Source organism: Mobula birostris, chromosome 21, assembly GCF_030028105.1.
Source record: "Mobula birostris isolate sMobBir1 chromosome 21, sMobBir1.hap1, whole genome shotgun sequence".
NCBI classification, from domain to species: Eukaryota; Metazoa; Chordata; class Chondrichthyes; order Myliobatiformes; family Myliobatidae; genus Mobula; species Mobula birostris.
Window position 1 is genome coordinate 55,220,419 of NC_092390.1, and position 25,155 is coordinate 55,245,573.

The 25,155-nt window shown below is 41.9% G+C and overlaps 1 protein-coding gene across 1 annotated transcript in view; it reads left to right on the top strand.

Moving 5' to 3' along the window:
* Window positions 1-25,155, top strand: part of plpp4 (phospholipid phosphatase 4) — a 406,375-nt gene that overhangs the window by 194,120 nt on the left and 187,100 nt on the right. The window contains exon 5 of the mRNA XM_072239792.1: window positions 17,701-17,825. Coding sequence (XP_072095893.1) covers window positions 17,701-17,825 — 125 coding nt within the window. The remainder of the gene's footprint in view (window positions 1-17,700; window positions 17,826-25,155) is intronic.

Here is a 25,155-nt window from a genome sequence, read left to right on the forward strand (position 1 = left end):
GAAGACCATCTGAAACGAACTGGCTAACTCAGGAGAATTGACGCTTCCTCCTTTGAACCATTCATCTCCACAAAGCACTTCTTACAACAGGGTCTCTCCTTCAAGTGCCATTCGGTAGGCATCTTCCCTTGTGCTCTGCTCCACAGCTCCCTCCAAAAGACCCCAAACCAGTCTACTGTCCTTCAGAAGTCTGATCCCACCCAGCCCTCTTTAATCTTCCATTGGGCAGAAAGTTACAACATGGACCAAGACAAGCTTGATTGTCTGAGACAGCATTCCTAAGTCAGACAAAGTGGCTCCTCACCTTTAGCCGAAGCCAAAACACCCCTACTAGTTGGACACACTGCTTTTTCAGAAAACTGCTAAAATAAAAAAAATTTCAAAGCATAGCAATAGAAATCTTAACCAGGATATTACACAAGAACAAAATGCAAACGGGTAATTACCCACGCCCCCCCTTCACCATTCCCCATCTGTGTTTCCCTCTCACACCTTCTCTTCTTACCTACCCATCCCCTCCTTCTGGTGCTCCTCCCCCTTCCCTTTCTTCCATGGAATTCTATCCTCGCCTATCAGACTCACGCTTCTCCAGGCCATCTCTTTTCCACCAATCAACTTCCCAGATTTTTACTTCACCTTCTCCACCTCTCCCAGTTTCACCTCAGAGCTGCCACCTTGTGCATCTTCCTCACCTCCTCCCGCCTCACTCTGATCCCTCCCCCTTCCTTTCCCGTCCTGAAGAAGGGTCTCAGCCCAAAACATTGACTGTTTACTCTTTTCCATAGATGCTGCCTGACCTGATGAGTTTCTCTAGCATTTTGTGTGTGTTTCTTCTGTCAGAGTAAGTCTTTGAATACTTTAATCAGTAGTTTAGACATCAATGCACGTGAAGGTGGTGATAAAGTGATCTTCTTGTGTGACTAATGGCTGAAGGAATAGCTCCTTCTGCTCTGTATCGCATTTCTGAATGGACATTAAACCCATGAACACTAACTCAGGACTTCCTTTTCTCTTTTTGCTCTACTTGTTTAATTTAACTTCTTTAATATATGTATATTTCTTAACTATGGATGGCAGGGTGGAGATTTGTCTCTCCCAAAGAAGGTGCGAGGCATTCCTTCCCTCCGTTAGCCTGCAGGTCACCCTGGACAAGGTCTAGCGTCTGAAACCATGGGAGCAGGTGGTGGATGGTCATATGAGCAGCTGGTGCATATCACAATTCCTGGTTATGTGACCACTGACGCCAGGCAGACAATCTCTGAAGGGTATTGATAATGGCTGGAGTCACCTGTCTTGTAAAGACACTGCCCAGAAGAAGGCAATGTCAAACCTCCTCTGTAGAAAAATTTGCCAGGAACAATCATGGTAATAAGACCGTGATAATCCACATCGTAAAGACATGGCACGATGATGATACTTACTGTAGTGTTTCGTATTTTATGATTAGGTATTGCATTGTACTACTGCCGCATAACAACAGATTTCACAACATATGCCAGTGGTATTAAACCTGGGTCTGATTCTGATTCTGACCATGGAGCTGTAGGCTGTGGTTCCATGTTGGTACCCTTGCCCCTGATTCAGAAGATTGTGGGTCCAAGCCCCAGAGCAAGAATTTCAGAACATAATCCAGCTGAAACTTCAGAGCAGAAATAAGGTCTCACTGAATTATGAATGAGTTGTTAAACCAAGAAACTCTCTGCCCTCTGCAAAAGATGGCAAGAGCTCATTTTGAAGAACAGCAGGAAATTCTCCCAGTAACATGGCACTGTGACATAATCCTTCATTATATTACCAAAGGAAATGGGTAAGACAGGCTGTCAGGATCATTAAAAGTTGTCGAGTGCAAAATTACTGCTGATATAACAGCAAGCATCACACTTCAAAAACCGTACTTGCTAGAAATGTACAGGATATTGATGAACACACAGTTGAGAGAACGCTGGGAAGTTCTGCTGTAACACAATAATTACATTCCTAGGAAACCTTGTAGGTTTCTTAGCCCTCCTGTTGCAGAACATGTTCCTATTGCTTTCAATGTTCCTATTTGCACCCCCCCCCCACTTGTATTTCTCCCCTGGACCTCCTGTCCCATGATCCTCTCGTATCCCCTTTGCCAATCACCTGTCCAGCTCTTGGCTCCATCCCTCCCCCTCCTGTCTTCTCCTATCATTTTGGATCTCCTCCTCCCCCTCCAACTTTCAAATCTCTTACTAGCTCTTCCTTCAGTTAGTCCTGACGAAGGGTCTCGGCCTGAAACGTCGACTGCACCTCTTCCTAGAGATGCTGCCTGGCCTGCTGCGTTCACCAGCAACTTTGATGTGTGTTGCTTGTATATTCAACACTGTCATTTTTTTGACTGTAGTGGAATTGAGGGTTATGCAGGAATGAGGAGTTGAGATCAAGATCATGATTCTTTCTGAAGGTGTTTGATCTATTGCTAGTTGGCTTTCTTTTCTCCCCTATACCCCATTGACCATAAAATGATCCGGGAAGTGGTGAAAGTCACCACATGACTGCATGTCTCCCTTTCATTACCTACATTCATGTTGGATTCTTTTCAGCATCAATATCAAGGACCCCTCCACCACCCAGGACATGTTCTCTTCTTGTTTCTGCCATCAGGAAAAAGGTACAGGACCCTCAGGACCCACAGCACCAGGTTCAGGGACAGTTATCACCCCACAACATCAGACCCTTGAATCAGTGGGGATAGTTTCACTCAACTTCACTTGCCCCGTCGCTGAACTGTTCCCATGTCCTACAGATTCACTTTCAAGGACTCTTCATTTCATGGTCTCAATATTTAATTTTTTTTTGTCTTTTGTATTTGCTCAGCTGGTTGTCTTTTGTACATTGTTGGGGACAGTCTAACGCTGATTCTATTGTGTTTTCTGTATTTACTGTGAACGTCTCTCACACGCTGGTTGATGCTCAGGTTGGTGCGGTCTTTCATTGGTTCTATTATAGTTATTATGCTATGGATTTTTTGAGTGTGCCCGCAAGTAAATGCTCAGGGCTGTATGTGCTGACGTAGATGTAATCTGATAGTAAATTTACTTTGAAGTTTGAACTTTGACATCTCTCTAACTTTACATCAAGTCTCCAAATAAAGAGGGGCTGAGTTTAAAAGCTCGACCAAGAACTGATGGGATATGTTGTCAATTCTGGACAATGGACCCTAAAGGCAGAAGCTGCACTGATCAGATTGGGAAAAAGACTCTTGCTACCAGGCCATGTCTTAGAGTGGTATTTTGTAAATATATCTGCCAGTATTATGTCCCTTCATTATTGAGTAACAGATCTAGCCTTCCTCCTCTGTATTGAACCCCAGAGTCATACAGAATCTAACCTATCCTCATCAGTAATGAATAACACTGTTGTACAGAGGAAGTCCTCTGCCCCAGCCCTTGATGAATATAGACTTCAGTTTTTCCAGGGCTCTGATGCCGCACTGGGTCAAATGCTGCCTTGATGTCAAGAGCTGTCACCCTCATCTGTGTGCTGAGAATTTAATAAGTTGCACAAAAGAAATAGATTTTATTGCCTTGAGAAGTGGAAGAGCCGCAGGAGTAATGAGCAATATTTCATTCTCATTTCAGTGACATCACATGCAAGTCACACAGTAATCCATTTCAGTTTGGCTTTCATTACCACATTATCTGGCTGTAGCAGGTGAAGATGGTGCCAAATTCCTTTTCAAGTCCTTAAGCCTTAAGAATTATTTGGGTAAATAATATCACTGTTGGAGAAGTAAGGAAAAGGACATCCAGCCTTTAATAATTTCATTCACCAAATGAACACAGAACAAATATAAAAATATATGAATGAGATAGAAAATTGGAAGTGGAGTTAATTAGTAATTAACGATAGTTATCTATGATCAGATGTAAGATTGCAGTCAAAGGAAATTAATTTCCATACATTGCACTTCATTCAGGAGAGGATGACCCAGAATGTTGAAAGTGGTGACTATTCAGCTCTCCTTTAGCAGGTAGCCTTACTTTCAGTTAGTTGGCATACTTGTTGACTGGTTAGCTGGTTATCAGGAAGGAAAGCAGCTAAGGAGCCAGTGGGAGGAGTGTAGGAGATGCGTAGTGTTTGGCTGAGTCAGATCGCAGCATATATAAACAGGTCATCCCTTCAGGTCAATGGAACATCTGGCCCATGTGCAGTGCTGGAGGCCCTAGTTCAACATGGAAACAAAGTTCAAAGTAAATTTATTATCAAAGTACATAAACATCACCATATACTACCCTGAGATTCATTTTTTGCAGGCATTCACAGTTATTGGAAGGTATTCTAAGGGACCCGACATATGAGCATTTGGATAGACAGGGATTGATTAGGCATAGTCAGCATGGCTTCATGCATATATGAAGCTCCACATTGACAAATACAGTATTGTACAAACATCATAGACACCCTAGCTATGTATATGTATGGGCATAAGACTTTTGCACTGTGCTGTACATCAAAACACACAGTGAAATGCCTTGTTTGCATCAGCGACCAACACAGTCCAAAGATTGTGCTGGGGACACCCCACAAGTATCACCACATTTTTGCTGCCAACACTGCATGCCCGTTAGGACACTTAGGGAATTGGGCGATCAGGCAGGGAAGTGAACTTGAGACTCAGGATCATTTGTGGAATGGTGGAGCAAGCGCAGTCAGGCACATGTTACCAACTCCTGTTTCTAACATTCTTAATCGGCCAATGAACATCACGAACGTTAAGGTATTGAGTGGTAGTCTGCAGAAGGCTGGGTAGTTCCCAGATGCTAACTGATGATCTTGGGCATTTCCAGTAACCTCATGTTTTTTTGTTTGTGACATAATAAAACTTAAATTTAGCATCATGTAATGAAGTACTGTCAATGGTCTGTGGTTGTAATCAGGATTTATACATCTTTGTGTAAATCTAATAAATCCCTAATTGTTTCAGAATGCAGTAAACGTTTCAGTAACAATGCCCTGGCTTGGTGCTTACTTGGTGGCACAATGCCCAGAAGACGTTGCAATTGCTTTGAGTTTACAGCACCATCAGCTGCAGTATGAAGAATTCTTCTGATTGTTTTCCTATACAAGTATAACTTTTTTGTTTGAATTGATTATTCTGTCTGCATACAAAACCAAAAATAAAAATTAGTGTTTAAAAGCTGATACAAGATATATGAGACATTTATCACTAACATTCATAGCCAGGCAAAGCATTAGGTTTTTGAAGACCATAAAGCATAAAATAGAAGCAGAATTAGGCCACTTGGCCCATCGAGTCTGCTCCATCATGGCTGATCCTTTTTTTCCCCTCCTCAGTCCCAACCCCCAGCCTTCTCCACGTAATCTTTGATGCCATGGCCAATCAAGAACCTATCAATCTCTGCCTTAAAAGCACCCAACGATCTGGCCTCCACAGCTGCCTGTGGTAACAAACTCCACAAATTCACCACCCTCTGGCTAAGGAAATTTCTCCGCATCACTACTTTAAATGGGTGCCCCTCTATCTTGAGGCTATGCCCTCTTGTCCTGGACTCCCCCATCATGGGAAACATCCTTTCCATATCTACTCTGTCTAGGTCTTTCAACACTTGAAATGTTTCAATGAGATCCCCCTCATCCTTCTAAATCCCAATGATTACGGCACCAGAGCCATCAAACATTCCTGATATGATAACTCTTTCATTACCGGAATTATCCTTGTGAACCTCCTCTGAACGCTCTCCAATACCAGCACATCTTTTCTTAGATGAGGAGCCCAAAACTGTTCACAATACTCAAGGTGAGGCCTCTCCAGTGCCTTATAAAGCCTCAGCCTCACATCCCTGCTCTTGTATTGTAGACCTCTTGAAATGAGTGCTAACATGGCATTTGCCTTCCTCACCACCAACTCAACCTGCAAGTTAACCTTTATGGTGTACTACCCAAGGACTCTAAAATCCCTTTATATCTCAGATTTTTGGATTTTCTCCCCCATTTAGAAAATAGTCTGCACATTTATTTCTTCTACCAAAGTGCGTAATCATGCATTTTCCAACATTATATTTCATTTGCCACTTTCTTGCCCATTCTTCTAATCTGTCTAAATCCTTCTGCAACCTACCTGTTTGCTCAACACTACCTGCCCCTCCACCAATCTTCGTATTGTCTGCAGACTTGGCAACAAAGCCATGTATTCCATCATCTAAATCATTTATATACAGTATAAAAATAAGCAGTCCCAACACCGATCCCTGTGGAACACTACTCACTAGTCACTGGCAGCCAACCGGAAAGGGATCCTTTTATTTCCACTCACTGCCTCCTACCAATCAACCAATTCTCTAACCATGCCAGTAACATTCCTGTAATACTATGGGCTCTTAACTTGGTAAGCAGCCTCATGTGTGGCACCTTGAATTGAATATAAGGAGTATGAGTGCATTTATATAGCCCCCGCCAGGAGCACAGAAGTTTCCAAATGTTTTGCAACCAAAGAGCTACTTTTGAAATGGGTACTTTGTCATTCCTCTCTCTGCCTGATTCCACATAAGGGTAATGTGATAACTAGCAATTCATATGTCTCAATAATGTTAGTTTGGAGATAAATATTGCCAGGTCTACAGCTTTTTATGAAGTGATGCTTTGGATTTCTTGTATTTTGGAGATGCACTGGTTAGCACAACGTTTTACAGTTCAGGCATCCCAGGTTCAATTCCCGCTGCTGCCTGTAAGGAGTGTGAACGTTCTCCCCATGACCACGTGAGTTTTCTCCAGGTACACCGATTTCCTCCCACGGTTCAAAGGCATTCCAGTTGATAAGTTAATTGGTCCGTGATTAGGCTAGGTTCAAATTGGAGGATTACTGGGCAGTGTGTCTTGAAGGGCCAGAAGGGCCTTCTCTGTGCTGCATTTCGATAAATAAGTTCATTGAGGTCAGGGTGGGGACAGAGTGAGTGTCAGTTTAGTATCTGACACTGTGGTACTCCACCCTTTTCCTCTTAGACAGACCCTCCTGGTCAAGGATAACTAGGGTAGTGGAAGGTATCGATGGATAAGTTCTTTTAACGTGAGTGACCGTCACAAACAAGCCACCATTTGGTCCTACCGGTCCAAAGCTAAGAAGAATTATTAGACTCCATGCTCTGGTCCACTGACTTAGCGCACACACATTAGTGGATGCTGTAAGACTGATACTACTAATAATCTTACCCAAAGGGTAGGGCCTGAACCACCAACAGCTGTAAAAGTGCCCGACCTTAGGATTTATAAATGATGCAGGCCATGACTTCTTCCTGTGTGATGATCTCCCTTCACTTGAGTTGAGAGGTAACAACAAGCAAAGCTCGAGGTGCCCGATTGCTTCTCTTTTTAGGGATGTGTTGCTGTTGGGTTAAACTGATTCTCTGCACATCCACTCACTTAAGCTGCACACTGGACCACCACACTTGGGGAAAAGTAGAGGGTAGATCCTGCGCCATCTTGAGTTTGCGTCTCCTAGGATCAGGCAAAGAGGGTTTCTTTTAATGATGGATATAGGCCAGGACTGTCTTTATGGCCTTTGAGAGTGTGTGGGGAAAGCAACCAGCTTGAACTGCTATGTTGGTGCTGGAGTGTGTGGTAACCCTTGCAGGCTGCCCCCAGCACACCCTTGGATGTGTTTGTTGTTAATGCGAACAATGCATTTCAGTGTATGTTTCAATGTTTACGTGGCAATTAAACAAATCTTGAATCTTGAATGAGTTAAGATTATAGCTGACACTACAACCTAGAATATAAAAGCAAAGGTACAATGCTGAGGCTTTATAAGGCATTGGTCAGACCACAGTTGGAATATTGTGAGCAGTTTTGGGCCCCTTATCTAAGAAAAGATATATTGGCATTGGAGAAGGTCCAGAGGAGACTCACGAGATTTATTCCAGGAATGAAAGGGTTAACAATGAGGACTTTTGATGGCTCTGGACATGTACTCTTTGGAGTTTAGAAGATTGGGGTGGGGGGTGGATCTCATTGAAATCTACCAAACATTGAAAGGACTAGATAGAGTAGATATTTCCAAGAGTGGGGGAGTCTAGGACCAGACGGCACAGCCTCAGAATAGAGAGACATCCATTTAGAACAGAGATGAGAAAAATTTTATTTAGCCAGAGAATAGTGAATTTGTGGAATTCATTGCCACAGACAGCTGTACAGGCCAAGTCATTGGCTGTTTTTAAAGCAGAGGTTCTTAATTAATCAGGGGGTCAAAGGTTACAGGGAGAAGCTAGGAGAATGGGATCAAGAGGGATAATAAATCAGCCATGATGGAATGGCAGAGCAACCTCGATGTACTAAATGTCCTAATTCTGCTCCTACATCTAATGGTCCTACAAACACTAATGCTGCCTCTTTTTAAGTACAGGTCCACAATCCCTTATCCGAAATTCTGAAAATCAAAAAGCACCGAAAACCGAAGTTTTTTCATGGAGTGTGGAGCGTGTTGTAATAAGGCTTGTTTGGCGCGCCAACAGTTGACGTCACTCGATTCAAGTTAATTGCTGGCCTTGAACAACATGCATTTAACAGTGAGCAACAGATTATTGCATTTTACTCAGTTAAAGAGAGATTGCTTAGACATAAACCTATGTTAATGAGACCGATGACACTTGAAGAAGTCTTTAAAAACGCCGTCTGTCATGGTGTTGCTTCATAACTTGAGAATCCTGTTCCTGGCCCATCAGGTACCCGTAGAGTATTTAACTTTGTTTGCCAGACGTAATGCGACTTAACTTGAGGTACCTGTACGTATTTAGCTTAGTTTGAACCTGTATATGTCCTACCTAGAGTATTTACGTTCTACATTTATTCCAATAATACATTTACCACGTGTTTGATTCAGTTCGTTTGAAGCTGTATATTTTTATGTTTTATTGTATGTTTTTGTTGGAAATAAAATGTATTAGCATATTTATGGTCTATAATTATCCCACTATTCCATTTATCAGTATATTACTCTATAAATAAACTGTAGTAGTATTTGTAAAAAAGCGCGGATTGGAAAAACCTTGAAGTTCTTTCTCCAGCACTTGTTGTTTGAGTATGTACAGACCTTTTTTTTCTTCTCATTATCCCCTAAACAATACAGTATAACAACGATTTACATAGTATTTACATTGTATTAGATGATTTAAAGTATACGGGAGGATGTGCGTAGGTCCGGAGCTCCCCCGGGTCCTAAAGTCCACCGGCACTGAAGCAGGTTAATTATCAATATAATTATCAACTTTCTGAAATCGGAAAAATTCTGAATTCTGAAATGTAACTGGCCGCAAGGATTTCAGATAAGGGATTGTGGACCTGTAATGAGTTGAATGCTTTGTACTCATGCTTGACCCACCAAGGATCCAGTGATATACGTCTTCTGGTGACTGACTAGTTTCCCCCCAACCCAACCTACCCAACTTCACAACTGTACCTTTTTTTTAAGATTCACCACCAGGATCTGGGTATCACCTACAAAGCCATGGCTTACTGTCTGTCCTCAATTGGCCTTCAAAGGGCAAGTTGCCCTCTTGAACTGCTACAGTGCTTCTGGAGAAAGTCAGAAAACACAGAGAAGGCTTGACCCAAGAGCAGAGCAGCAGAGACGATTTAGCAGTGACCAATAACCATTAATAATAAACTGCAAAATAATAAGCCACAAGGGGCCACAAAATGAAAGAGCACAGATACTGAACACAACAAGACAACAAGGTGCCCGAAGGCCAGGAGCAACCAGCTGAGGCTGGCTGGTTCAATGAGAGAACAAGGGCTGTGGATGAGAGTTGGGACACCTCGCCCAAGGGTGACCTGCAGGCTTGCTGAGGAAAGGAGTGCCTTCCACCTCCTTTGGTAGATACATATCTCCACCCTGCCACCGATATTGGATGTATCTAACTTCTTGAGAGTTGTTGGCACTGTACTCAACCAGGTAAATAGAGAATATTCCATTATGATCCTTATAAGAGGTGAGTCACTTGCCACAGAATGCCCAGAATCTTTTAGCTGTGTGGCAAACGTATTTGACTTTATAATCAATGTATTGATGGAGGGTACTTAGGGATTGTAATACCTATGCATCAAGTGTAGGTGAATAGATTCTACTTTATTGTAGCCATTGTAGACCATCCATTAATACTGCTGTCAAAAGCTGGCTTGTATCATATCCACTGTTGCACTAAACCTGCCACTAACGTGACCCTACATCCTCTACATTGTGAACTGTGTCATGCCGTAGCCCTCCAACAGGAAGAGTTAAAGTGAGTGATGGGGTCAGTGAGTGGGTGGCTGTGCTGTCAGATACGGAGGACTGATTGTTATCCCAAAACTATAGCTTCTTGACTGGCAGCTCCAGAGGATAAAGATTGTTCTGTTTTTAACTTTTGTCTGCGTGTTACATCACTCAGAAATTTTGCATCTCTTAAGAGACAGCAATTGAGGAATGATTGCAGAATAGATAGAAGCAGTTAAGCGTAGACGTATGTGATCACAAACCAGCTCAGGCATTCTGACTGAAGCATCACCAGTCTCAGTTGCCTGGCCAGAGTTTGTTCTGGAGATTGATAGGGCATCCTCCTCATAATGAACTAATGTGCAGATCTCTGTGCTTCCTCCCCCACAGACGTGCTACTCCCTTCCATCACATGCTATCTTCTCCTGCAGGAGGATTGTGCTTTGCTAATTGGCATTGCAGTCTCCAGCTCCTACAGCCAGAAACTGTCAGCATCTATGAAATAATTGATAATAATACCAGGCAGCCAAGAGCATGTATCTTAGAAGTGAGAACTTAAGGTGCCGTTGAGCATTATAGGGCCTGAGGCAACTGAGGTGAATGCTGCCATGTCTTGGTGCTTTTGAAGGAAGAGGGAGTAGTGCATTTGCTTAAGATCTTGCAGGTAAAGTATGAGACTAGGTGACATGATAACACCTTCAGTGTTCAGTTGTTGCTGTTCATCTATAATAGAGTAGATACCTTTATTCAGAAACTCTCTGCTGTTTCTAAACTATTTACGCAGCATACTTTCCAGCATAGTGCACAGTCTCTGCGCAATCACAGAAGGCAAGAAAAGTTTCCATTACCAATGTGAATTGGCACCAACAAGGAAAGTTGTCACTTGAAAAATTTTTCACAGGGCCTTGAATTCCGGGCTTTGAACTCCGGACTAACATGGGTCTTTGAGCCCTGGACTTGCTGACCTGGGATGGGGTGTTACTGGCCCTTGAGCTTTCTACCTGCGTGGAACCCTGATCCCAGGACTTAGAGTGTGGAACAGTACAGTACAGGATCAGGACATTCAGCACACGGCGTTGTGCTGAACCAACTAAAAAGCAAATCAAAACACCCAAACACAAATCCCTCCTACCTGCACCATGTCCCTCCATATTCCTTACATCCATGTGTCTGTCCAAGCATCTCTCAAAAGCCTCTAATGTATTTGCCTCTACCACCATACCAAGCAGCATATTTCAGGCATCCACAAATCTTTAACCCTCACATCCCCCTTGAACCTACCCATCTCTCACCTCTCACCTCTATCAGATCTCCCCTCAGCCTCCACCACTCCAGAGAAAACAACCCAAGTTTATCCACCCTCTGGTGAGAGCACGTGCTCTCTAAACCCGGCAGTATCCTGGGAAATCACTTCTCCACCCTCTCCAAAGCCTGAACATCCTCCCTATCACGGGGAGGTCAGGACTATACACAATACTCCATGTGTGGCCTAACCAGAGTTCTATAAAATTGCAACATAACCTCCTGACATTTGAGCTCAGTGCCTCGCCTAATAAAAGCAAGCATTTCATAAGCCTTCTTAACCACCTTATCTGTCTCCTAACTCCCCACACTGCCCCAAAATTATCCCTGCTAACCTAAAAGACAACCTTGATGGGCATAACAGCTCAGCATCATCTTGACCATTTCTCCTTGACCATCAAAATTCTTAAGGTGGAAGGATGCACAGGGACTATAGGAGCCTAAGAAAGCAGTGATACTCACTGAAATCACCTCTGAATCACTCATATGGTCGCTAACCTGCAAAATGATGAAGATATCCTCACTATAGTGGTTCCAAAGCTGGAAAGTTACTTTGACCCCCTTGCAACAGGATCTGGAGCAGCTGGATAAATGGGCTGAAAAACAACATGGAATTTAGAAGAGAATACAATAGAACTTTATTGTCATTGCTCAAGACAATGAGACTGTGGTGCTACTCTAGTCTGTGCAAAGCAGATATTTACAATGAATGCGGTAAAATTGAATTTTTTTTAAATCCCATCTTTACATGCAACAAGTGACTTCAATAGTCCATAATACTCAAAGGCCATTGACAAGCCGGGGTATAGCATTATTCAGCTGCACAACAGCCTTCGGTAAGAAGCTGTTTTTCAGTCTTACTGTTTTGGCTAAGATGTTTCTGTATCTCCTAACAGATGGCAGGAGATTGAACAGACAATGTCTGGGATGGGATAGATTTTTAATTATGTTATGAGTGTGTCGTAGGCATTGAGAATTGTAGATTGTCTTCTGCTCCAGTAGTTGAGTCTCAGCTATGTGCTGAGCTATCCTCATCCCCCATTGGAGTATTTTGTGATCTGTCTTTCTGTCTTATTGCAGACAAGTGAGACATGTTGCTCATTGGGAAGACACAGCAGGGTAGCATTTACAGGGTAGGGTACTGAGGGGTGCAGTTGAACAAAAGGATCTGGGAATATAGATCCATAATTCCTTAAAGTTAGATAGAGTCATAAAGGGAGTTTTTGGCCTTCATAAATCAAAGTATTGAGCACAGGAAATGGACTGTTATGTTGAAGTTATACGTACAAGATGTTGGCAAGGCTCAATTTGGAGTATTGGGTGCAGTTCTGGTTACCTACCTACAGGAAAGATGTCAAAAAGGTTGAAAGAGTGCAGGTAAAATTTAAAGAATGTTGCTGAGACTTGAGGACCTGAGTTATATGCAAAGGCTGAAGAGGTTAGGACTTTATTTCCTAGAGCATCAGGAAGTGAGGTTAGATTCGATAGAAGTATGCAAAATTATGAAGAGTATAGCGAAGGTAAATGCAAGTAGGTTTTTCCACTGAAAGTTGGTGAGACTAGAACTGGAGGTCACAGGTTAAGGGTGGAATATTTAAGGGGAACCTAATGGAGAACATCTTCACTCAGAGGGTGGTGTGAATGTGGATCGAGCTGCCAACAGAAGAGGCGGATGCAGGCTTAATTTCAACGGTTAAGAGAAATTTGTATTAGTATATAGGTGGGAGGGCTGGGAAGAGCGATGGTCCGAGCATGGGGCAATGGGAGTAGGCAGAATAACAGTTCAGCATGGAACTCACAACAAAGTTGCTGGTGAACGCAGCAGGCCAGGCAGCATCTCTAGGAAGAGGTACAGTCAACATTTCAGGTCGAGACCTTTCGTCAGGGCTAACTCAAAAGGACCTGGTTCCATACTGTTGTACCCTATGACTCTATGATTATATGCAAATGCTTAAGATACCACCCACATCCAGAAGGTGAGAGGAACAGTGGGTGACCAGGCTGAAAGTCCTATCAAAGTACAGCATTTCAGAAGAATATTTTTCCAATTAAGAGACAGAGACTCGTGTATCTTGAAAGATGAAAGCATTTCATCTAAGTTATGAGACAGAGGTGCTTCACATTTCAAGATGCTTGCTGGACTGCAACTATATTGAAGATAATAGACAAAAATACTTGAGAATTCTATTCCTTTCCACCACATCAAAAGACAATACCCAAATTAGTGCAGTTACCTTTTACTTAAGTGCTCTATGCTATCCCACTCATTATCTGATCTTCCCTGTGGTCTCCTACACTGCTCAAGGACAGCTACCAGAAACTTAATGATCAGCTCCTCCTCTTTTCTGCCTGGACACTTTGCAGCCTCCCAGCCTCCATATAAAAATCAATAATTTCCCATAGCATGCTTTTTTGGTCTGTCTCAGATCTGGCCACTTCTGCCATTCATCTGTAATTTCATCTCAGCTTTTTCTCCTTTTTCCAGCACTATCTGATCTCTCAAGTATCTCCACTGATCTCCTTTAAGTTTAAGCTCTCAACAATAGCTCTGTCCTGTATTCCACAACTTTTACATGTCCCATTGTTTGCTCTTTCTCTCTTCAACCACTCACTGCCATGAACAACAGGATCATCTCACCAACCTGGCTTTATGCTTTTATCTACCCAACCTTTCTCCACACTTCCTGCAACTTCAAACCAACTTGATTTCTCACTTTCCCAGTTCCAATGAAAGTCTTCAGTCTGAAATGTTAACACTGTTTCTCTTGCTGCCTGACCTCTCAGTGTTTCCAGTATCATCTATTTTGTTCCAGATTGCCAGCTTCTGCAATCTTTTAATTTTGACTGATCAAATTCATGGAGGAGGGCAGGTCAATGATCACATCCTCTGCAGCTATGGTGACCTCCTCATTGCAGCCAATGTAGAGGTTGGACAACATTTTGAGGGGGAATGGTTCTGAAGAATTTCCATCAACACATTGTGAAACATCAATTATCCAAGTGTGCTCTTGTACAGTCAGAGGTTGCATACTCTTGTCTGACAGTATGTTTGAATATATACTTAAGTAAGCAAGTCATGACTATGTGATAAAATGATGTCATCATGTCATCATCTCTGAAGATCTATCCTGGGCCTAACATGATGCAATCATGAAGAAGACACATCACACCTATATTTCCGCACTCAATATTTCAGGGACAGCTTCTTCCGCTCTGCCATCAGATTTCAGCATGGACAATGAACACTCCCTCACTATTTTTGTTCTCTTTTTGTACTACTTAATTTATTTTTTATGATATATATACTGTATGTATGCCTCATTGTAATTTGTAGTATTTTTATGTGCTGCTGCAAAACAACACATTTCATGACTTATGTCAGTGATATTAATTCTGATTCTAAGCGCTGGCTGTTCAGCTGAGCAACAAACAGCCGGCTGAGGAACTCAGCAGGTCAAGCAGCAGCCATGGCGGCAGGGAGGAATTACTGAGGGTTCGGGTTGAAACTCTGCATCAGGATAAGCTGCTCAGCTGATACAATAACCACACCTTGGTCTCAAATCTCCTTGTGTCTTCTAGAAAATTATTTAAAATCGATCCCGTCAGCACTCCCAAACAAATTAATGAACATTTGTCAGAACTAAAGCAGGTTGCCATCGTCTGAAGAACATTGCTTGCACATGAGAGGAAAAAAAACAGCTATTTGTTTGTGTGTTACAGTGAACTTTTGTGTTCCACTGACAACACAATTTATGTTTACTGACCTTGTGCATCAATGTAATCCCTTTGATATAGCAGCTAGATCCTGGGTTCATTGAGGAGTGAGGCCCAGTCATAACCTTTTGTTGCATGAACTGCCACCACATTCACACAAGGACCTTGTTCCTTAGTTATAGAATGGCTTCAACTAAAGAGAACGTAAGAGGCACTGCAGCAGCAGTACAGTGCAATACTTAAAATTACTACAGTACTCTACAAAATTCCTAGGCACCCTGACTATACAAATATGTGCATAAACCTTTTTCACAATACTTAGTCAAGACATCATTTGAGTTTCATTGGTCATTGGGAGGGAACTAGCTTTGTGGGACTTTCTATAGTTGGTCAACAGAACATGCGAGGTGACCACATTCTGGGACAGAAACATCTCTGGCATTGCTGAAGCTGATTCTCGTCTTCTGCTGCTTGGGAGATTCAATGAAGCTCTGTAGATGTTTAATATGAAATAGATATTAGACAGTGGCCAAGAGAAAGTAAAACATTTCTCTTGGCGCAAAATATGTTACTAGTGACTTGAAAATTGTGAACATTATTTATATTTATCTTCATCAGCACAACATCAATATGAGGAATTAATGACCCAAGTCATCTCTGCTGTTTATGTACCCCTACTGAACAGTTAGTTTAAGGGCTATTTATGGGAGGCATTTTCAAATGTTTGCACTTTTTTTTGAATGCTCAACACATGGTGCAATTTTTCCAAAGCAACATTCCCAACCTAATTCATACAATTAAACACCACTCTAATTTTGCTCCCTAACACATAATTTAAAACCTATGGACACTTATGCATTCTTGGGTTATTACTGAATACAAGTAGGTTTACAGAGTCAATACCAATGATCATTAAAATCTGAGTAATCAATTTTCTCTTTGGTTTTCTGACTCTGTGAACAACTTCCCATCACATTAAGAGTCTGATGATGAAAGTCTATAATCTTCTATTAGTTTAGCATACCTGAGTGCAGATGAGTCACATGAATCCTTAATCCTGAAGGTACATCTGTAGTATATTAGAGTGCTAACTGCGCCAGTTCAATTATGCATCAAATGTAGGATCGTCAGGAAAATGACATTTTGTCTCATCTTGTGTTTTAATTTTAATATTTTTGAGAAACCAAGAACCTTTATAAATGTGTCAACATAGTTTATTTATGTGTTTATTGAGATACGGCTATCTTCAGGCCACACCACGCAGCAATCACCAGATCTAACTCTGATCATGGGGCAATTTACAATGACCAATTAACCTACCAACAGGGAGATCGGAGGAAATCGGAGCACCCAGAGGAAACCCATATGGGTTTCCAAGCTCCTTACAGGCAGTGCCGGGAATTGAACCCTGGGTCACCAGTACTGTGCTAACCACTACACTACTGCGCTACCCTATTAATGAGACAGACAGCCTCACACACATACATTATAGACTATAGATTAATTTCTACTGAATATGTTAAAAATCTTCTATTCACATTTCCATTTTGCTTTATAATAAAAGGCACTTATGTAAAGTTATCACCGTTTAATAGCACTCTGAGTACAGCCATTTTAGTGCTGTTGCTGAAGAGGCAACTTCATTTCCTTGTGACACATTTACTTAAGCAGTTACCATTATACGTGCACTTAACAAATTTAAAATGCAAATGTGAAATGGTGGACAGAACAGCAGACTTTCAACGAGGGATTAATTAACACTGCACACCATCGTCATCTTTTTCACTTGCTTCAGATGAAGCCATTGCTATTGCCTGCAGTTGGTCAGTTACCTCTGAAGCAGAAGGCTATTGTCCTACCACATATAATTGAGCACAAGAGTCCAGGCTGACACTCCTGCACACCTCGTAAACTATAACTTCTGTTGTAAGTGAAAGATGGTCAAGGTGCTTCAGGTGAGCAACGTGATGCCACAGTTCAAATTTAGCTTCTCTGGACTCTACTCCAGAGACTAAACTGGGTGGAACGTTCATTTTCTTTTCTTCGTGTGCCCATCTATAAATTTCATTTCTTAAGGCATTCATGACTCTAGCATCATAAATTTGAACAGATAGAATGTGAGGTACTGAGGCACAAGTTAAATCACAATATTGTACATCAGCATTTGTTGAAGAGAGGCATTATTATGCTTTGATCTCAGACGATATATTCTGCAAGACAGAAGGGAGAATCTTCAATTAATCTGCATTTCTTTCTTGATGATCTTTTTCATTAGTGTGGGGAATTCCAATCACATTCAGCAGAACATCACTTCAAAGTTTTTATTTTTAGGGTAAATTGTTAAGACTATTGCAAGGTAATTACCAACCCATCATGGCGTTTGCCTTAAGGGTAGTTTTGCTTTCCAATTCATGAAACTGCTTTCAAATCTCATGATACTTTTTTTTGATTTACAGACCTCGTCCTGATTTCTTTAACCGCTGTTTTCCTGACGGGGTGATGAACCCTGAAATGCACTGCACAGGTGACCCGGATGTAGTTTCAGAAGGCAGGAAGAGCTTCCCTAGCAGCCATTCCTCCTGTAAGTCTGAAATTATTTGCTCTATTTTAGCTTTACTTTCTTCCATTTTACAACTCACTGGCACAGGTCCTCTCTTTGCCTGTTCGCTTCGTCAGCTGGCTGACGGGGCTAGCTAGAATTTCTTTTCCCACAATTTATGTGTCTGTGTAACTTTGAATAACCAGTTATGTTTCCCTTGACAAAGATTTAAGTGCAAAAGGAAAATTTTGCATTAGATTAGTTATAGTATCTTTTGAAGCAACCTTTAATACTGAAGCAAAACTCCATAAAACCATAAGAAATTGGAAATGATTTATTATTGTCAGATGTACCAAGATACAGTGAAAATCTTGCTCTGCATACTGTTCATACAGATCAAATATATGGTACATTGAGGTAGGGTAAGGTAAAACAATAATAATGCAGAATAATGTATAAAAGCTACCAAAAAAATGTGGTGCAGGTAAACGACAAAGTGCAAGATCATAATGAGGTAGATATAGGAGCAGAATTGGGCCTTTTGGGCCTCTTCTCAAACCTCAGGCCTCCTTGTAAATCTGTAATGCACCTTTCTCCAGCTTGATAAGATCTTTCCCAAATTAAGGTGACCAGAACTGTACACAATACGACAAGTGCAGCCTCACCTACAACTTGTATAACTACAACATAATGCCCTTTCTCCTAAACTGGATGCCCTAACTGATAAGGCCAACATATAATGAGTACCTGGAATGAACTGCCAGGGAAGAGATTAAACAGGTCGAATTGCAACATTTAAGACTCAATTGGATCGGTTCATGGGGGTGGGGGGAAGATTTGGACAAATATGGACCAAATAAGGTCAGCTGGGACTAACAAAGGGAGTGCATGGGCCAGCTGGATGAAAAAGGTTGTTTCTGTATTATATTACTCTATGACTCCATGGCTAGCATTTTCCTCTCCTCTTCCTGCATGGGTTTAAAGGTTTAACGACAGAAAAAATGTCAGTAGACTTATTCTATGTGTCATCTGCAGAAAACAAACCATTGTAGGAAATCAGTGGATCAGGCAACATCTGTGGATGCAGAGGGATGGTCAATATTTCAGAGCAGTAAACCTGCATGAGGACCAAAGGTGTAGAGGTGAGATCGCCAGAGGAAAGAGGGAGGGGGATGCAGGGACTGGCAGGTGATTGATGGACCAGGTAAGGAAGATGATTCTGGGCAGATGAAGCCAGGGGTGAAGTTGGAAGACAGTGGTGATAAGAGAGAAAATAAAACATGTCAACTCTGCAGAAGGAAACCTAGACAATTTCTACTGTCTTGGTCTCACCTAGAGCTTTACGTTTGCCCAGTTTCAGAAACTGGACTACTTACTTCACCTTAGACTGTTTATTAAATTTTACTTCCACATTGCAAAGAATTACCTATTGCTGTGACCCCGTAGAAGCAACTTCCTCTTGTGTTACTTCGTCACAAAGTGGCCATTTTGAAATAGAGCAACATCAGTTCATTTGAAATATTTCCAATGTAGTTTAATTGATAATTAAAAAAAATTAAAGTGCAGGTGCTGAAAATCTGTCTTTATTTACTCGGTACTTATGGAAAAACAAACATCAATGAGCGATATAATACTTGTGTAGAAGCCATGCAGCTGTTTTCTAACTGTATTGTATTCTGTGTTGTGCATTTTTTATCTGTGTTATAATAACTAGTCACATGAGTGGGGATGTGGTAAAAACAAAGGGAATAAGTCACATATTTGTGCTTTATTCTGGGCAGTTTGAAGCTGGGGACTGATGGATGTCATACCTTTTGTTGACCACTTAATTTTGCAATTAACACTTAATTACACAACAGCAAGATGGTAAGTTTTGCTAGTTGCTAGTAAAGGATCGAATACAGTTCTTTGGCTTTTGGAACAACATTACTGGAGTGATTGGAGAGCACGTCATACAAGGGTAATGACCTGTGGGGTCGCCAGCAGCGGCATTGGTTTGTTAGAATTGCCACTACAATTTGTACAGTTTGTTATGTGTTTAACATCAAATGAAATTATTTTTTTAAAGTACAACATGAATAACTGATGTAACAGATGTAAGATGGAAAATGTAAGAGTATAAAACAAAAATTGCTGGTATAACAAGGTAAGGCTTTCAATGTCAGTCAACATTGTATGATATTGTACAAATCATTGTATTCACTGTACAATATTGTTCTGTATTTCAATCTACAATCAGCATTGGCTATGCTGTCTTATTTTGTTCATTGAACTGAGAACAGAAGCTGAGTAAGTTATCTGAAGTTACTCAGTTAAAACTCAATTAAAAACAGGCAATACTAGAAACAGTCACCAGGCCAGGAAGTATCCGTGGAAAGAGAAACAGAATTAACTTTTCTGGTTCAAGATCTTATGTCAGTTCCCAGCACTTCTTGTTTTCATTTAAGATTACCAATATCGGCAGGTTGTTTTTAACTTTTTGTTTGTCAATAGAGTTTACTTACCTTTGTTCATATTCTAAAATTGCACTCATAATCAGATGAGTGCATAAGAAAGCTTTTAAGAAATGAGCAAAAGTTAAATGAGACTGTGTAATTTCATCTCTAAGAAAAACCACGATGTAGTCTTTGTCAGGCTTTGCAATTTCTTGCTTGAATTAATGTTGAAATGCTAAATTAGCACTCAAGTTAACGTTTCAGTTGAGCAAGTTGAAGTTGTTCTGTCTACAGTTACATGATACAGCTTAATTTAAAAAATTGGTAGTATGTAAATAGATGGTTTTGTGAAATTATACATAAAAAGTGACAGTGTGGTAAGAAAATAGATTATTTCTGCCCTCTGCTGACTCAATTCCACATCAACGTTTAATAACATGTCATAATAAATTACAATGAACACACATCTTTGAGTACAGTATTCAATCATTTGAACAGCAGCGGGCTGTGACAAGGCTGATAGATGGAATACAACCACTTGATGTAATTACAGCTGACTTAGGCCTTATTATTTTTAGTCTAATATTTATAGAGCTCATATCTAGATTTATAATTCCTAAAAATATTTTGTGTTGAGAAAAACAGACCTACCTTTAACCAGGCCTGTCAGAGCTCCTACTCAACATATCTAAAGGAAGCAACCTCATATCTCCTGAGAGTTAAGGGTGCATTCCCAGGAGTTAAGTGAGGCAAATTATACCCTCAATAATGGCATGATATTCTCAGTATTATTTATTTACCACTTTTTTGTATTTGCACAGTTTGTCTACTTTTACACATTGACTGTCTTTGTGTGTAGTTTTCCATTGATTCTATTGTATTTCTTTGTTCTACTGTAAATGTATGGAAGACATTGAATCTCAAAGTAGGATATGGTATCATACATATACTTTCATAATAAATTTATTTTGACCTTTGAACTTACAGTACTGTGCAAAAATCTTCGGCGCACATATATAGCTAGAGTGCCTAAGACTTTTGCATGATACTGTAACTAATACATGTTTTTTTTTACAAAAAAAAGAACATCACCCAACAAAAAAGATTGCACTCAGTGGTCACCATATAAGCGGACTGAAAAGCTTGAGCATGTAGATATTAAAAAAGAGGATGTGCAGAAGCTTTTGGAAAGCATCAAGTTGGATAAGTCTCCGGGACCAGATGAGATATGCCCCAGACTACTGTGTGAGGTGAGGGAAGAGATTGCTGAGCCTCTGGGGATGACCTTTGCAGCACCTATGGGGATGGGAGAGATTCCAGAGGATTGGAAGGTTGTGGATGTTGTACCATTATTCAAAAAAAGGAGTAGAGATAGCCCAGGAAATTATAAACAGTGAGTCTTACCTCAGTGGTTGGTAGGTTGATGGAGAAGATCCTGAGAGGCAGGATTTATGAACATTTGGAGAGGCATAATATGATTAGGAATAGTCAGCATGGCTTTGTCAAAGGCAGGTTGTGCCTTATGAGCCTGATTGAATTTTTTGAGTATGTGACTAAATACATTGATGATGGTAGAGCAGTAGATGTAGTGTATATGGATTTCAGCAAGGCACTTGACAAGGTACCCATGCAAGACTTATTGAGAAAGTAAGGAGGCATGGGATTCAAAGGGACATTGCTTTGTGGATCCAGAACTGGCTTGCCCACAGAAGGCAAAGAGTGGTTGTAGACGGGTCATATTCTGCATGGAGGTTGGTGACCAGTGGTGTGCCTCAGGGATCTGTTCTGGGACCCCTACTCTTCATGATTTTTATAAATGACCTGGATGAAGAAGTGGAGGGATGGATTAGTAAATTTGCTGATGACACAAAGGTTGGAGGTGTTGTGGATAGTGTGGAGGGCTGTCAGAGGTTACAGCGGGACATTGATAGGATGCAAAACTGGGCTGAGAAGTGGCAGATGGAGTTTAACCCAGATAAGTGTGAGGTGGTTCGTTTTGGTAGGTCAAATATGATGGCAGAATATAGTATTAATGGTAAGACTCTTGGCAGTGTGGAGGATCAGAGGACTCTTGGCATCCGAGTCCATAGGACACTCAAGGCTGCTCTGTAGGTTGACTTTGTGGTTAAAAAAGCATATGGTGTATTGGCCTTCATCAATCGTGGGACTGAGTTTAGGAGCCGAGAGGTAATTTTTTTTTATATTATGAGAACACTCAGTCCTCTTTTATTGTCATTTAGAAATGCATATATGCATTAAGAAATGATACAATGTTCCTCCGGAGTGATACCACAGAAAAACAGGACAAACCAAAGATTAACACTGACAGAACCATATAATTATAACATATAGTTACAGCAGTGCAAAGCAATACCATAATTTGATAAAGAACTGACCATGGGCACAATAAAAGAAGTCTCAAGTCCCGATCGACTCCTGAGTCCCCGATAGCAGGCAGCAAAAGGGAGAAGCTCCCTGCCATAAACCTCCAGGCACCAACAACTGCCAATACATTGGAAGCACCCGACAACAGCCGACACTGAGTCCGTCCGTCCGAAAACTTCAAGCCTCCAACCAGCCCCTCCGATACAGCCTTTCGAGTGCCATCCTCTGACAAGCGCCTTCGACCTCTCACCGGCCGCCAAAACAAGCAAAGCCGAGGATTTGGGGCCTTCTGCTCCGGAAATTCTGGTTACCACCAGTTGCAGCAGCAGCGAAGCGGGTATTTCAGAAGTTTCTCCAGATGTTCCTCCATACTCTCAGGTCTGTCTCCATCAAATCAGAATTGTGCATGGTACCCTACTTGACAGATTACAGATATCATTCACCGAAGGGGCCGCTCGCGCTGCGTTGCATCGCCATCTTCTCCTCCTCCTGCTATATAGGACCCTGGTCAGACCCCACTTGGGGTACTGTCCTCAGTTCTGGTCGCCTCACTATGGGAAGGATGTGGAAACCATAGAAAGGGTGCAGAGGAGATTTACAAGGATGTTGCCTGGATTGGGGAGCATGCCTTACGTGAAAAGGTTGAGTGAACTCGGCCTTTTTTCCTTGGAGCGACAGAGGATGAGAGGTGACCTGATAGAGGTGTATAAGATGATGAGAGGCATTGATCGTGTGGATAGTCGGAGGCTTTTTCCCAGGGCTGAAATGGCTAGCACAAGAGGGCTCAGTTTTAAGGTGCTTGGAAGCAGATACAGAGGAGATGTCAGGGGTAAGTTTTTTACACAGAGAGTGGTGAGTGCATGGAATGGGCTGCCGGCGAAGGTGGTGGAGGTGGATTACGTTAGGGTCTTTTAAGAGGCTCCTGGACAGGTATATGGAGCTCAGTAAAATAAAGGGCTATGGGTAACCCTGAGTAATCTCTCAGGTAAGGACGTGTTTGGCACAGCTTTGTAGGCTGCAGGGCCTGTATTGTGCTGTAGGCTTTCTATGTTTCTATGTTATGCACACCTGCACACCACCTCATTGTTGCAAATACAGTACTGTACTGTACAAAAGACTTGGGCTGCTTGGCTATATATTTGTGTCTAAGCCTTTTGCAGGGTACTGTATATATACAGACATGCTAACTGATAGAGGACCCTGAATATGAACCTCTGTCCCCACTGCCTTTGCTGTGCCAGGTGCCGGGCTAGCAGATTGGCCTGAGAGTATTGTCTTCACTGTCTTGTATAACTTATGTGTTCTGTGTGTTGTTGTATGAACCCATCTGTTGGTATTGATTTACTTTCGCCAAAGGTACCAAGGTACTGTGAAAAGCTTGTCTTACATACTGTTCATACAGATCAAATCATGACAGTCATAGAGTCTATCCTCATGTACGGATGCGAGATGTGGACACTCACCAAGACTGTGCGAAAGTCTCCAGATGGTTGCTATACACGAATGCTCTGGATGGCTCTTGATGTGAGTTGGCAACAGCACATGACGAACGTCGAGCTCTATGACAACCTACTGATGCTCACCACTAAAATCGAGGCAAGAAGACTGCAACTAGTGGGGCACTGTCTACGCCACCCCGAGCTACCTGCCAGCCTAGTCATCATATGGGAGCCCAAGCACGGGAGGATGAACCCTGGGCACCCTCCATAACTATGGTCAACACGCTCCTAGAAGACAGCGGCGCAGCTAATGTAGATCATAAGGCCATCAGACAAAGGAGCAGAAGTCGGCCATTCGGCCCATCGAGTCTGCTCCGCCATTTTATCATGAGCTGATCCAATATCCCATTTAGTCCCACTCCCCCGCCTTCTCACCATAACCTTTGATGCCCTGGCTACTCAGATACCTATCAATCTCTGCCTTAAATACACCCAATGACTTGGCCTCCACTGCTGCCCGTGGCAACAAATTCCACAGATTCCCCACCCTCTGGCTAAAGAAGGTGAACTGAACACACTGATGAGGGAGAGGGAGAAGTGGAGAGTCTGTCATCGTGCCCGATGCTGGCCCCCTAGGCCTGAGTCGATGTTGCAGTAGTAGTAGTAAATCATGACAGTGCATTGAGATAGAATAGGGTTAAACAGCAATGCAGAATAAAGTGTAAAAAAAACTACAGAGAAAGTGCAGTATGGGTCAACAATAAAGAGCAAGATCATAACAAGATAGATTGTGAGGTCAGGAGTCCATCTTATTATAGAAGAGATCTATTCAAGAGTCTGATAACAGCAGGACAGAGCTTTCATTTCTACAATTTCAGAAACTGGGTTTTCACTGTCCTTGAGCTGCTGATACTGCTCTGATCTTACTAGTGCTCACTGTACTTGTGCGTGTGACAATAAACACAATTTGTCCCGGTAATGAGAGGGCCGGGGTGAATGGAGAAGTCACAATGCACTGAAACCTGTCTGCCATTGTGAGCACAGGACGTTCTGAGTATTGGCAGCACCCACTCCATGTGCTGGCAGATCGCCCCGCTCCTTTAGTCGCTCTGA